Genomic DNA, 16,709 nt, shown 5'->3' on the forward strand with positions numbered 1-16,709 from the left:
CCGTTTCATAAACACACACACAGTGATTGTTTAAATCTTTTGTTTCTACTCTTTTCCCTATAATCTATATATATTAACATTTAATTTGTAACCCAAAAATGAGTTCTGATTCTGATGAATACGGTCTTCCTCTCCCAGAGAGTTGCATCATCGTAAGTGCTTTCTATATATGCAGTAACAATATATATAATGTCTTAATAATAAGCTACATTCTCGAAGCTCTTGTTGAAGTGAATGATGAGTGGCATGTGATTTTGCATGCAGGTGGGGTTTGGTGGAGTTTGTGTGGATTTATTGGCAACAGTGACATGTTTCCCAGTTCCAGACTCCAAGATGAGAAGCACCCAACTCAAGGTATTAATTCATAATTACTATCTTTCTTCTTTAATTTCACAATCATATATATATATGATGGTTCTAAAAATCGGATACACTTGACTGGTTTAAATGAAATAATCGATAATTGATAACTTGATGGTTCGATTTAAACTAGAATATCGGTTGTAAAAAAATGGGTTAAAAAATTAATAAGTTAGTTGATAAAGGATTTAACGATTCCATAATATTTGGATTATTAAGTGATTTTAGTAATAAAATATGTTTTTTAATATTTTAATAATTATTAAATAATTTTTATTTAATTTTATTTATAAATTAATTTTTTATTTATTATTTAATTTTAAATTTATTTTTTATTTTATTTTCAAAATATGTATGGAGACACGATTAACGGAAGATCTATTTAGTTGTTATTTCTAATTGTTAGTAAATATATAAATGATAAATAATAAAATAATAATTATAAAATAAAAAATAAATTTTAGAATTAAATAATAGATGAAGAATTAATTTTTAAACAAAATTAAATAAAGACTATTTAATAATTATTAAAAAAATTTAAAAATATATTTTGTTATTGAAACTATTTAATAGTCCAAATATTATGGACTATCAAAATTTTTGCCGAGTTAGTTGATTGGATTGAAAAATTTAAAATCAACAATAAATAAGATAAAATAAAATTTAGACTCAACTCTAATTATATCTAAAATTAAAAATCTTTCTAAAATTTTAATTATACTCTACTGGCAAATTTAAAATTCTCAATTAGAATTTTACTAGTACTTTAAAATCCTACATCCAAGACTTGATCTTACATGTAAAATAGCAATTATTTTAAAAAATACAATATTTTATCATATAACATTTGATAAACTTACTAATAATAATTATAAATTAAATTCATATTAAAATAAAAAACAACAAAAAAATCATAGTTAAATCCATGCTAAAGTCACAAAAGATACAAACATCAATTCATCAACATTTTTCTGTTAAAATTAATAACACAAATAATATTAAAATAATTATTTTAGTGATTTAGTGAAATTATATAAAGTAAGAGTGTTTCAATTTACACCACTCAGTGTATATATAATATTTTTTTATAAAATACACTAACATATTAAAAATATTAGTAGAATTAGATCTAAATCTGCGTTTTACTAATGACAGTACAATCTATTCCACCTCCAACTCTATTCATTGTGGCACGAATTGTTATGTCAATTCTATTCGTATGAATTAGATCGAATTGAATATCAATAATTAAGGTTAATATTTTCAATTCAAAAAAATTAATTAAAAAAATTAATTTTAAAATAAAAATCACATTTACAAAAATACATTTATTTATATAAAAAATATTATTATATTCGATTAAACTCTTAAATATTTCAACTTCTAATTTGTTTGTATAACTTTAGTTTATATCCATTTCTCTCTTGATTAAGATAAAATATTCTACATTTCGTCACCACAGTGCATTATATATATACACCACAAGCATCCATTATGGTTTGATTTAGCAAATTTTTTGAAGAGATTCTTTACACTATATTTTTTTTAATAAATTTAAAATATTTAGTTTCAATTTCAGATAATAGTTGCTCCTTTATTAAATACTAACATAGACAAGAAGCAACTTAATTAAATGTTGACATGTTCATATGACCACATTAATTAACTACTATAGTGGGGGCTCAAAACTGAAAATACAGGTCCAAGGTGGCGGAAATGCTGGAAATGCTTTAACTTGTGCTGCTCGGTTGGGATTAAAGCCAAGGATCATTGCAAAGGTTTCAATTCCTTCTGTCTTTCTTATTTATTTATTTAAGGCACATGATGACGACTAGCTACTTCAATGATGATATTATAATATTTATTCATTGGGTGTGGCCAAATAAAGGGTCAATTTCTAATTAATAATTTTTTTTATAAAATTAATAATGAATAGGTTGCAAATGATATTCAAGGTAGGGCCTTGTTGGAGGAGCTAGAAGTTGATGGAGTTGACACTTCGTTTATGGTGGTATATGTTTTCACACCTATATATAAATATCTTTATGTATTGTCTTAATAATAATGAGTATGAGTAGTTAATTATTCTTGTTTCTTTTCTACCTTATAACTAGAGAATTTTATTGTTATGTGTTAACATATCTGTAAAATAATTTATATAATATTCAATTAAATATTTGATGAGGCAAACTCTTAATACGTGTGTGTGTGTTTGTTTTAGAAGATATTTATCATTTATGAGTTATGACATAAACTTAATTACTATATTGAATCATTAATATTCATTTTAAATTAGTCCAAAGTTCTGTCAATTGTTGAAATAATGAAAATAAAATTTTAATATTTGAATGGCCAAATTTATGTCATAAATTAAACTTTTTAAAAGCTAAAATGTAAAAAACATTTTGAAGACTAAACCTACGTTACACACATAACCAATGCAAGGTTATTCTTATGTGTTTGCCCTAGTAATTTTGGTGATGTTTTAACCAAATTTATTATCTTTTACTTCTAGGTTTCTAAGGAAGGGACTACGCCATTTAGCTACATCATTATTGACACCCAAAAGTATGTACCATTGTTTAATGATTTATACATTAACTTCATATTTATTTTGTTTTATTTTCTTAAGAGACTTGGCTAGTGCCATAACTTTTATTCACCTAATTAAAATTAACTGGAACGATATAATAATGTTTTTTGTGTAAGTAAAAGTTTTAGGTGCTAATATAACGTGCCTTCCAAAAGATATGATTTCTTTTTCTTTTCAATAATTAAAAGTTTAAAGTATTGTTTTAGTCTCTAGAATTTGAAATATGTCTTAATTTTATTTTTAATATTTGAAATATTCTATTCCTATCTTAAATGTTTTATTTTATCCTATTTTAATATTTTTGTCAATTTTTTTTAAAAATATTCTTTTTTTATCATAATTTTCTTCTAAATATTAGTAAAAAAACATAACTATAGTAATCATAATAGGAGTAGTAGTAATTTGAGAGTGAAAATTGTAGAAGAATAAGAGAGAAAAAAGATAATAATAGAAGAAAAATTATATTTTTAAAAGGAAAAAATATAATTTTAACTAGAGAACAAAATTCAAATAAAATAAAATATTATAAAAAAATTACAACTTAACTACAATGTTAGTTAGAGACTAAAATAATACTTTATCTTATTAAAATAGAATATTTTTAGATCATTTGTACTAGCTCAACCCAAAATAGGAGAAAAATATTTTTTATTTATAGTTTACTCCATTTGATGCCATCAAGAACAAATTATAAATCACAAGTTTTTATCAAAACACAACAAATACACCTCAAAATCTCAATAATCAAGACATAAAAAAGTTGCATGCAAACAAAATAACAAAAACAATTTAATAACGAAGACATAATATATTTTTATCCAAAAAAATCTTTTAATTTTTACAACTCCACACTGCCCATACAATTATAAAGAAACAAATAATTCACTTTTCTTTTTCATATTTTTCACCTCTTGATTCATCCAACTTTTAAACCACTCTTTTACGTTCTTCATGTCTATCCAGACTACATCTCCTTATCTTTTGAGCCAACTACTATAAACGAGAAAAAAAAAGTTGCAATGCAAAAATAAATAATTTACCATTTCTAACTCATTTTCACATAGAACACACAATGTATCTTTTTATATATTATTTCTTCTTATTGGTTTATTCTTACTGTTCATCGTATCCGTTATTACGAATTATACAAATATTTTCACTCTCAGTGAGACTAATTTTTTTCATATGTCATAAAAAATATGCTTTATTATTGGAACTCCATAAAACTTTGCTATTGTTGTAGTAACAAATGATTTGGTTGAGCTGAGTATCTACGCCATATTATCCTATAACCCAAGACAAACTTTTCAAAATATTTTCTCATCAATTAGTGGTTTTTCTCTCTTAAAAAATACCCTCTTCCATTGAAGGTTTCAAACCATTAGGATCCAATCGAAACACAGTCACCAATCATATGCTCTTTTCTATTTAAAATATTAAACAATCTTAAAATTTTTTTTCTCTAACTCTTATCTCTTACCTAAACATCTTTCAAAATCTTGTTCGTTTCTTTTCCTAACACACATGTTGCATCTTTTCTTATTCACTTCTTTTTACGTCTCATTTGTTTTTGCAATGTTTACAATCTTCTTCTATAAACTATTACAACCTTTGCAATTGTTTTCCGTCTTAGTATGTGCATGTCCACATCATAACAAGAGTTATTAACTTTTTTTTTATAACTTCTCATCTTCATCTGAGAATCTCTACTACCATTTGAATAATATTACTATTTTTTCAATCAGTATATCCCCAATTTCTAAGCTGCCATGCTCATTTGCCTTCTGAATAATACTCCACTTTAATGTTAGCATTCATTTTTTTTCATTTTATTTTTTTCCAAAAGAATTGCATTGAGATTATCCTTTTTGCAACCTTTTTTGACATCTTAGACATTTTTAAGTAATTAGTAATAACCGCTTTTATGATCATTAACTTTCTAGTCTTTGATAGCAAGTTAGCCTTTCAAAAATTTAACTTCTTTTCAATTTTGTCCAAGATGAATTTTCATGTAGCAATTCTTACTGGGTTTGCTTCCAATGGAATGCCAAGCGCTACTTAATTGGTAACATCCCAACTTGATATTTCATAGATCATTTCAATTTTTCAATCTCACCACCATGACAATTCACTGGAATAATGAACGACTTAACAAAATTAATTGTAAGTCTTAACATCATAACAAAATACCTAAGAATTTTTTGATAATTCCTCAACATCCTCAAATTTGATGGACAAAATAAAATTGTATCGTTCGCAAATTGTAGACACAAAAGCAATACTTCTCTTTTATCCATTACCATACCTCCTATCTCTTGCATTTATATTCCTTCTCAATCATTTTGTTAAGAACCTCCACAACTCGAACAACCAAGAATAATGATATAGGGTCACCATGTCTTAGCTGCTTCTCCATTCTAAAAGGTTTTGTTGGAGACCATTAATCATAATCGACATTGACGTTGTCTCAAGCATACCTTGTACCCATCTTTTTTATCCCGATTCAAAATCTATCTTTTCCAACACATGGTCAATGAATTTTCATCTCACTGAGTCTTATGTTCTTTTAAAGTCTAGTTTAGCTACCACCCCTACATTGTTAGTCTTCTTGAGTCAAACCACCTATTCACTCGCTATTAGTGCACCATCTTAAATCTATGGATTTTGAATAAATGTTGTTCAAACATCTCCAATTAGTCCTCCCATTAAAGGTCTCAATCTTTTTCCTAATACCTTAGAAATTACTTTATAAATACATCATACCATACTAATTGTACGCAAGTCCTTTATCTCTTTACCCCGCCCAATTTTACTGCTAACACTACCTGAGTCATAATTATTTTCTTTGACATTTTTCCTTTACTAAAAAACATCCTAAACCATGTTCGTGAATTTCACTCCTCCATGTCTTCTTGATGAGCTTAAAGTTATACCCATCTACCACAGTGCTCTTGCTAACTCATATGCCCACGTAACATTTTTTATTTTTTCACCAGACGAAATATTTTTAATCATCTCTGCTTGTTCATTTGTTATTCTCCATATCATACCTTTCTATATCTTTATCATTAATATATATTATTGTGAACATACATTTTTAAAATACCTCTTTGCCGGTTGTTTAATTTTCTGCTGAATTCTTCACTATTTGCCCATTTTTTCACTTTCTCGATTCTGCTTTTTCTTTTTTTTTTAATAGTAGATTTTACATGAAATATCTCATTATTTTTACCAACGTCTTTTATATACCTATCCCTTTATTGTATTTTCAATATTCGTCTTTCTTCTTGTACCACACCTCTAATTGATTTTTCAAAGCTGCCTTTTTAATTAAGTTCTCATTTTGGTTAATTCCATATTTTAACATTTTTTGAATGTTTCAATCTCCCTTTTGAAACATTTTAATTTCTCTTCAATTTTTATGAAGGTCTCTCTATTCCAATTCTTTAGAATTTCTCTAATGTTTCTCAACTTCATAGCAACCGACTTTTCTTCTGTTTTTCTCCATTTCTTATCAAACATCTTGAATTAAGGATGTGTAAACTAAACGTCCAAGGATATGAACAATTTAAGTCACTAATCCTTTATCTCCTTTTCAAAAATTATCAGCACATAATCTAATTTAGCACACTTCAAAGATCTAAACTTTTATGCAGGAAATTTCTAAACCCACGTCGTATCCAGGCATAACTTGTTAATCTTGCTTATACTCTTTTCATCTCTCTAAGTGTATTTTCTGTCCACCAATGACATCTCCATTACTTCAAAATCTTGTACCCCTCTTTAAAATCTACGATGCCCTCAGTGTTTACTCTGTCATTACTCCTCTTATTTGGATGAGTAATCTCATTAAAGTCCCCGAATACTATAATAATAGGGATGTCAAGGTGATTCTTGACGCACTTAATCTCCTTCTATACTACCTTTTATTAATCCTCCCTCTCGGTATTTAGGGCCTACACAACCCCATTTATTACTTGATCATCACTTTCATCTATGATACCTCCTATACTACCTTTTATGACCTGTTGGATCTTAAAGAATGCCTTCTCCCAAACACATTATTCCCATTACTACTTTCAGTTGCAGCCATACTCTACTCATACTCAATGTTATCCATAACCATTTTATCTCAAAATCTTTCACCTTTGCTATCTTTGTTTTCATCAGGCCTAAAAATCTCACACAATTTTTGCTCACTATTTCTCTAATAATTCCCATTTTACCGCCATTCTCCAGTCCTCTACAATTCCATAAGAGAATCATTAGGCATAGTTAATAAATCACATGTATCCTTAATACTCTTTTTTAGAATTTTTTTTGTGCCGTGCTTTTGTCTCCTTCCTCTTCGTGCTTCTAGTCTCTCCATTCTCCTCTCTCAAGTACTTTTTTGCTACATTTTCTTTATGTGTATACAATTTCAATTTGTGTTCTCAAAGTTCATGTTCTATTTGCCTCCAAAATTTAGATATTCAATATCTTCCTCACTTTTCGAGCACATTTTGAGGTTATCCTTGGATTCCTTCTCTCTTTGTGATTTTTTTTCTCTTTTTTCTTTCTCAATATTTTTTTCTCGCCTTTCAATCTTTGTCCTACCTTTCTTTTTGGCATCTTCTTCTTCAAACTATTGTTCTTGTATTGGTTGCCTCTCTCTCTTCTTCACTTATATTCCTATTCCCTATCTCACGTGCCTCATTTTTAAATATGGTGGTTTAGATGGACCAGAGCCTGAGTCCCCTTCATTTTTTATCTCATTATAATCCTTATTCGCCCCATCCTTCTTTAAATATGCTCATTTTTTAAATATTTCATTTCATTATTTTCACTTAGCTCATTAAGTAGACCCAGATTAAACTCTCTTACAACCTCTTTTATATCTCTATCGTCTTACCAAGTTTGAGTTTTTGACTCATTAGTCCAAATTTTCCTTTCTTTACTACCTATATTTTGATTGTGGGCCTTGATGACATCATTATTCCTTTCCATCCATGCACAGCCATTTGCATTCCACTTCTATCAACCTTCTCACTTCCATATTGTTGGCTATCATAAGCATATCATCTTATTCACCGTCACTAGCCTCTGTCTACGTGCCAGTGTGCCTCACTTTTCTTATTGTTTCATTGGACATATTTCTATCATTCTCACATACTACAGTGTCCTGCACACCCTTATGCTTCCCATGCATCCCTTGTCCTTTTATTATCACTTTATTCTCCATTAGCATAACCTATCATTAGAATGCGTATTCATTTGCCCTATATTTCTTATAAATTACCTGAAATTTCTCATCATCAATCAATATATTCAGGTATGCTTGTATGGTGGGATCGAAACTTGAGTTCACTAATACCTTAAAGGAGTTATAATGTTAATTTTTTTAACTATCCACTTTTATCACTATCCCCCAAACACTCCCTCCATATTATCCTTATTTTAAGTATGTATGGGGAGTCCTATGCCTTCCACCTAAAGCCTCCTCGATCTATTTGTTTCTCTAGAAGTTCATCTTTGATGTCTATGAAGTGATTTAGTAGAAAAAAAAATTGTGCTGCTTCCTCCATATTTTTCTTATTGTCAAAAGTCATCACTATCTTTACCTCAGTCATGTTGTACCAGTTCCTCATCACTGTCTATTTCACCTCCAGAAAGTCTATTTGATTAATTGCTTCCTCAATTAGACTCTCTATTTTCTCAATCATTCCTCCATTACTATCTATTACCACATTTGATTTTTCAAGTGACAGCATCACATTGTGTCATTGTCGTCTCTTGGATCTATTGTTCTTAGTCCTCCGCTTCCAAACTTGACCACATCCTTATACAATCTTTTTTCATTATATCTCCTTTTTTCATATCATCTATATCTTTTACTATGTTATTCTTCTGCTTGGGTCTTCTCATTCTTTTCATCTTTATGCATCTTACCCAATTTTACTCTTTTGTATCTAACCTCTGATAATCTTATCTTGTATCTCTGCACCACTCACCCATCTAGAATCAGTTCTCATCGCAAATTTCACAAAAGCAAACATTAGCAGGTTCCTCATCATCTTTTTCTTTGACAAGAACATATCCACTACTCATCCTTCCCTTTCAAACGCTTGCCAAATCTATGCTACCAATGTATTTAGTGGTAGGTTGTTAGTGAATACAGTAATTGACCGATATTTTCGATCTCTAAGAACTTCTCCTAATCTCTGATAATTATTTGTGAGAGCCTCTAAAATAATAGATTGTGATGTGTGATTGGTTGGTTTGATCTCCAATAGATTTTAAGTCTTCTCCTAGTCACAATTTGTCACTTTTCTCGTTCAAATCCCTCACTCTCTCTTTGGTTTTCTCTCTATTTTTCTCTTTTCTCTCTCATCTTTCTATTCCACTTCTCGTACTGAAAGAAAAAACTCAACAGTACAAGAGTACTTTATTCGATAAATTCTCATTGACATCTATCTCGTCATTTTTTACTTAATTTATAACTAATCTTATAAAAGAAATAATTTATGGACTTATAAATTTGTGGTTTATTTTATTTATTCTCCATAATTTATAAAGTTAACTTTTAAATATTATTCTTAAACATGTTATTAGTTCTCTCAAATTTTAGATCTTTCCACAAATATTTTCACTCAAATGGATTTTGAAAAATGAATAATGATGTTTAATTTATTTAATATAAATTTCCTCAACTGCCAAAATATGTAGAATGAAATTACACAAACATGTTAATAGAAATGATGTAGATTCTTATTTATTATTCATTCTAAATCTATCTTCGTCTGAAGATTTTATCTTTGACAATTTCTGTGAGTAACTTTAAATTATTATCATTATATAAATTTATTAAAGAGTGTAAATTATTGGCTAATTATATTAATTAATGATAGTATTTTATGCATTCAGGAAGACACGAACTTGTATATTCAATCCAGGAGAATATCCTCCAATGAAACCTGAAGATCTTCATAGTACTAACTTGGTATCTATATTGGCTGGATCAAAAGTGGTTTATTTTGATGGAAGGATGCTTGACACCGCTATTGTCATTGCTCAAGAGGTAATTAATAAGTTACATAATTAAGTTGAATAATGAAATGTATGTTTTCAGCTCATGGAAAATTTTACTCACTAGATTAGTGATGATAATTTACTACTATTATATTACCTATTTAATTTGTGAATCACTAACTCTTAACAAAATATGTAATGTGTAAATAACCTTACTATTTTTTTAAATAACCTTACTATTATATTACACCGTTGAATAATTATTTTATCGACGTAATATATTTTGTGTAAAGCCTCTTTGATTAAAATAATTGATATACCTTTCTATATATCAAATTAACAATAGTATAAAATTTTAAAATGTATATAAAATATAAAGGGTTAATAGTCAAATTAGTTTCCGAAAGATAGGCCGATCATCATTTTTATCTTCGAATAATTTTTTTAATCAAATTAGTCCTCGAAAGATTTAACATCAATCTCGTTTGTCTTTCCGTTACTGGGCTAACAGTTTTTGTCACTGAGTGTCCACGTAGAACGTTAAATGACAACTCAGTAGTGACAAATCGACGTCGTTCTATACCATCAGTGCGTTTTGAATAACTCAATATTGTTTTACCCTATTACTAAGGTAACTCTTCCATTATTCTACCACTGTTCTCCTTTTTCCCACAACTAACGAAAAGTCACCCAAAATAGAGTGAGAAGATGAAGCTGTTCCGATCACTGGAATGGCCGTGGAAGCATTAATCGGTGAAACCTTGTAAAACCCTAGCAACAACTACCCCGGTACAAAAATTCTAACCCGAAACCAACCAACATTCAACCCTAACCCCCAGCAACTACACATTCAGACTAAAAAGAAAAAAACAAAAAAAAAAGAAAAATCGGTATACAAGGATCCGTATCTCTCACCTAGAGACAGCGCCTACCACGATGGCGCAGTAAAACTCTAGAGACCCAGACAAAGAGGAGCATTCGCATTCTGTATAGCGTTACTGATGATTGCTTCCTCTACCATTCCAATTATCAGAGCTTTTTCATCTTCTCTTTCTATTCAGTGACTTTTTTTGTAACCCTTGAGTGAAAGGAGAAGACCCGCGGCCGTGCAACGGTGCCCTAGAGATCGAGACGAATAAGCGTAGTCGCAGTCTATTATGTGTCGTTGATGATTGCTTCTTCTACCCTTCCAACGATTGGAGCCTGTTAATCTTTTCTGTGTTTCGTTTATTTTGAGTGAAAGGAGAAGAGAAAAGTGGGTGAGTAATTTGGGGGTGGAACTGTAATTAAAATGGCATCGTTTTATCACTGAGTTATCACTTAACACTACACGTAAAAAATTGTTAACGAAACGGAATAAACATTTGACGGAAGGACCAACGCGATTGACTTTAAATTTTTAGGAACTAATTTAATTAAAAGAATTATTTGGAAATAAAAATTATGATTGGACAATCCTTCAAAGATCAATTTGACTATTAACTCGAAATATGAATGAGTTTTTAGAATAGAATCTTATTGATGTTTAATTTTTACAAAATTTAGTGCAAATGATATTTATAGTAAGTAATTATATTTAACGATTGGACCGATAAAAAAATATTTTTTTTATAAAGAGTTAAATTGAAACAATGTATGTGATTTAATATGTATGTGTAGGTATATAAAAGCTTTAGGTATCTAAAACAAAACGATACACCCAACGTGAGAGAGTGGAATAAGAAGATATTCAATTAAATTAAACAAAATTTGTTATTTAAACATTATAAATCAATAATCATATATTTGTATAGATTTATATATACTATAAATATATTTTTTAAGTGGAATAACCAATTTTTAAAATAATCAAATTGTTCATTACAGATTAATCAAACATTTCTACAACGGAATAAATAAATTTTTCATAAACACAACAAACGAATAACCACTATGTTTTTGTACTTTTATTCTTATTTTTTAATTATAAATGTGAATCTAATTCGATTATATTATCTATGTGATGTTTGATTATAAATATGAATTTAATTAAATTATATTATTTATAAAATAATTAATTAGTGCTGATTTCTAATGTATATTTAATATGGTTAAAAGTTAATTATTATGATGATATTTGACCATTATACAGGCATTTCAGCAGAATATACCTATCTTAGTTGATGCTGAAAAACCAAGGAAAGGATTGGATAATCTCTTAAGATTGACCGATTATATTATATGCTCAGAAAATTTTCCACAGGTAATTAATCAAAATATAATATCATGAAGCACCTTAGCTTATATTATTGCTTGTGAGTTTTATAATAGTTTGAGCTTTGTCTTGTAGCTAAAACAGAGAACTTGAAAAGACTATGACAAATATTCTATTAATACTAAAAATCTACCATCAAATAAGCTATTTTAAATTCATGTATATTTATTATGTGTGTTTTACATATTTTGGTAGCAGATATATACAATAATCAATCACTAAAATAATTAAACTTTTTGTAACATAATAACCAAATTTTCACAACAAATAATTAAGATTTTCAAGAAAACAAAAAAGTTAGTCACCAATGTGTTTTTTAATTTTATTTGTATTTTGATTATAATTGTGAATTCAATTTGACTATTTTGTTTTTGAAATTTGATCATAAATGTAAATAAGTAGTTTTTGAAATTTGATCATAAATGTAAATAAGTTTGATTATATATTATATATATATATATATATAATTTAATTAGAAATGTCAAAATAAAATTTATGCAAAATAGCATTAGTTTACTTTAGGTGGAAATTAAGGTAACTTTTTCCCATTCACTAAAATATTTTCTCATTATGGTCAGTCAATATGAATTAATTATTTATTTGCTAATAATATAACAACACAGTGTATTTTTTATTCATCATATTTAACAGGTTTGGACAGAGGCATCAACTATCCCAAAAGCACTAGTTTCAATTATGTTAAGGTTACCAAAACTCAAATTTGTGATTGTAACATTGGGAAAAGATGGTTGCATAATGCTTGAGCGATGTGTGGATGGTGAAAATACATCTTTTTCTTTCTCCTTTTGATTATGTTTTGAATTTTGTCTAGTTTAATTCATATGATAGAATAGAAGATTAATTAAGCACAAATTGTAGCTTCTAGTTCATTAGCAATATTTTCTATGCATCTAATTATTTTTATGATTTCTATACTGAAAATAAGTGGCTATATATGCAGGTATTTCTCCATTAGAAGAAATGGATATTGATAGCACATTTGAGTCATTAACAAAGAGAAAGGATGATACCATAACCATGCCTACCTGTATAGCTTCGGTAATAATATTAACTTAATTATGGTACATTTTTAATTTGATTAATATTTTTTTTCTAATAGTAATTTATCTTTTGCTATTGAAAAAAGGTCCTGCAAGTAAAATAACAAAAATCAATCAAACAAGATTTGTACATTTAAAAATTAAAATAGCATATTTATAATTTAAAAATTATACATCTAAAATTCATGTTAGTTAATTATTGGTTGATTTTTATCATTTTTTCATATTTATCCCCATTGAAATTAAATGAGCACACTACAAGAAATTCGATATATAACAACAGTATTTTTATAGCGGTTAATCAAAACTGCTATAAAAAGAAAATTAGTGGTAGATATTGCGGCAATTTTGACAGGCGCTGCAATTATATTGGTATTTCACGGTAAAGTATATCTGCTGTTAAATACTGGTTTGTAGTAGTTATTTCAGTGATAAGAAAAAACCGTCACTAATGATTTAGTCGCACCCTATCTTGAAACGATTCACAAATCGTGACTATCCCATTTAAAAACTGCCACTATTTGTTGGAACTTTTGTAGTGACATTGGTCAATCTATGTGTGAGAAACAATTGAATAATGATAGTTTTAGATAAAATTTAGGATAATATTCTACTTAGGTCGATAGTTTTTTTTTTCTTTTTTATAAATTAATCCTCTGCCACCAGTCTATAATGAAGTTTAAAGCAAAAGGAGAAGGATGTATGTGTGGGAAGTTATATATTGGAACAGCTGAAAAGATTCCACCATCAAAACTTATTGACACAACTGGTGCTGGAGATGCATTTGTTGGAGCTATTTTATGTGGTATGTGTAACATCTTTTATAAATATTAATACTATTCTTAACCATTTTATTTTTTAAATATTTTATTAAATACTTCAATGTTATCCTCACTTTATATACGGCCTAAAATATACTAATGGATGATGTATTTTTTTAACTCTATTTTTTGCAATTTAATGGAAAAAACATAGTTTTATATAGATATAGAAACTTGATAATATGGAGTGGAGAAGAATACCATAATATCTTGAATCTTTTTGTGAGTTAATTTTCCTTTATTTTTTGTTTTTAATTCTATTGGATTTTAACTATTTTTCAATTTTTTACCACGATAATATTATAAGAGTTTGCTTTATATAAAAATTATTAGTGTGCATAAATTCACTACCTTCATTAGTATCTCGTATAGAGTTAATAGTAACGGATAACATTGAATGATTTTTAAAATGCTTGAGATACAAAAATAGAATAAAAATTAACAAAAATTGATATTTTCTTCATGGAAAAAAAATGACACTTTATCATTTTTATCTTAACGCTACATACACGTATAGCCTTGTAGTTTTCTCATTATAAATTTGGTTATACATGGAATTATTTTTTAATTGAATATTATAAGGCTAATGTATCATGAATTTAGTACATTATTTGCCATTCAATTTTCATTACTTCTAGTCTTTTACATATTGCTTAATTAATTAAAAATATATCGCACAAATTTGTGTACGATACAATTGTAAAATTTAAAATGTTATATTTTTGTTTTCAGCAATATGTGCCAACTTTTCGCCACAGATAATGTTGACATTTGCCTCTTATGTGGTAAGTAGTTAATCATATAAATGAACATAAAATGGTATTAGATTTAATTTAAGGGAGATAATGACATTCTTATGTTGATAATGTAATTTTCTTTTTTATTTTTTTAAAATTATTTACCATCTTTATAGATATGACAAACAAATATTAAAAAATATTGATATGATAAATAAGAACTAAAGATATTATTCGAAGAAGATAAAATAAATAAAATTAAGAGAGATTGGTATTACACTATTATTGATTTAAAAAGGTTTAATTACTCTATTAGTCTCTATAGTTTTGCGAAATTTTTAATTAGGTCCCTTTACTTTTTTTTTTTTAATTGAGTCCTTGTACTAATTTTTTTTTAATTGGTCCCTACACTTTTTTTTTCTTTTTATTTAGGTTCCTATACTAATTTTTTTTAGTTGAGTCCCTATAAAACTAAGCCAATTACTACTAAGAAGGACTTAATTAAAAAAAATTTAGTGCAGGGATCCAATTAAAAAGAAAAAAAGTATAAGGATCTAATTAAAAATTTCACAAAACTATAACACCGACAAAGTAATTAAACTATTTAAAAAAGCATTATTATTTTTCTATATTTAATGGTATAAATGTTGATGAGAAAATTACACATATATTTATATATAGATGTTTAATTTATAGCTTATTATATATCATAAGTTATTAGCATTAATGATGATTGGGATGAATTACTTTTCTTTTTCTCTTTAAAGTATATCTAGCACTTTAGAAGAGCCAAATTAATAATTTTTTATTTTATTTTGATGGGAATTTCAGGCAGCCACCAATTGTAAAGCTCTTGGAGCTCGAAGTGGTCTTCCATATCGTACTGATCCCTATCTTGCATCTTTCACACACTAGAGCCTCAATTTGGGTGCCTAAAAATTTAATATATATAGTATAGAAAAAAATCAAGTGTATTAAAAATATTAGTGTTTCGGTAATTTTAGTTATTGATTTTAACTATGTATATGTTGTACGATTGAAATAAATAAATAAAATTATTGAAACACTAATATTTTTTTATATTTAAAACTCTTCTATTACTATATGGAAAAAAATTAGAAAAATTAACAAATAAATTTCTTACTATTTTTGTATGGACATGTGTAATTTTAACCAAAATTCAATATTTATAAGTTCTGACTATTAAAAATTGAGACAAATAAATATTTTTTATTGAGACATATAATTCTTCTCTTATTCATATGGTTGGCACCGGTATCCAAACTCGCAGGTATCTGTCCTACTCTTACTCGATTGGGACAGGTAATTATTCGATTCGGTACGGGATGAAATTTAACTGGGGTAGGATTTCAATCAGGACGAGACGGGATCAAGTTTAGGGTGTATCCGTTCCGATGTATATAAATAAAATAAATAAAATATATAATTTAAATATATGCATATATATCGTGAGAAGAGTAGGGTTTGTGTTAGTGTGCTATGGCCTCTTACTCTCTCAGCCGTCACTCTTCTCTTTCACTTCTTCTTCCTGGATATGAAACTTTCATGGCTGAATCTGATGGCTCCATGTCTCCACCCCTCTACCTCTAACCTCCTCCTCCTCCTCCTTCTTCTATCATGTTGCCTCACTGTCATTGTGTCGCACTCAAACCCCTTTTTAGCCACTGTGTGGCGCTCACTGCCAACCTCATCTCCTCCTAGCCGCACGCAAATCACCAGCGTCGATGCATCACCTTGTTCTTGCTACTTTATCGTTTGCCTAGCTTCACCATTGTTCCTCATGCTTGCTAGTTGCACTTCACCGTAGTTCATAGCATAACCCCCTCCCTTCTACTTCATTCGCCAGCGTGACCA

The 16,709-nt window shown here is 28.1% G+C and overlaps 1 protein-coding gene across 2 annotated transcripts; it reads left to right on the top strand.

Moving 5' to 3' along the window:
* The first annotated feature begins 6 nt into the window (after window positions 1-6).
* On the top strand, window positions 7-15,898 carry LOC107473940 (uncharacterized). 2 transcript variants are annotated; one of them, XM_016093533.2, is made up of 12 exons: window positions 7-152; window positions 265-354; window positions 2,061-2,138; window positions 2,297-2,371; window positions 2,876-2,928; window positions 9,857-10,010; window positions 12,093-12,203; window positions 12,867-12,993; window positions 13,177-13,274; window positions 13,943-14,081; window positions 14,830-14,882; window positions 15,666-15,898. In XM_016093533.2, exons 1-12 carry the CDS (start codon window positions 99-101, stop codon window positions 15,747-15,749), a joined length of 1,116 nt encoding a protein of 371 aa, XP_015949019.1. In that variant the 5' UTR covers window positions 7-98; the 3' UTR covers window positions 15,750-15,898. The 2 variants fall into 2 exon arrangements, with proteins under 2 accessions (XP_015949019.1, XP_052112917.1); XM_052256957.1 differs by having other exon boundaries at window positions 13,955-14,081.
* Window positions 15,899-16,709: the final 811 nt, after the last annotated feature.

This window comes from Arachis duranensis, chromosome 2 (assembly GCF_000817695.3).
Source record: "Arachis duranensis cultivar V14167 chromosome 2, aradu.V14167.gnm2.J7QH, whole genome shotgun sequence".
Classification (NCBI taxonomy): domain Eukaryota; kingdom Viridiplantae; phylum Streptophyta; class Magnoliopsida; order Fabales; family Fabaceae; genus Arachis; species Arachis duranensis.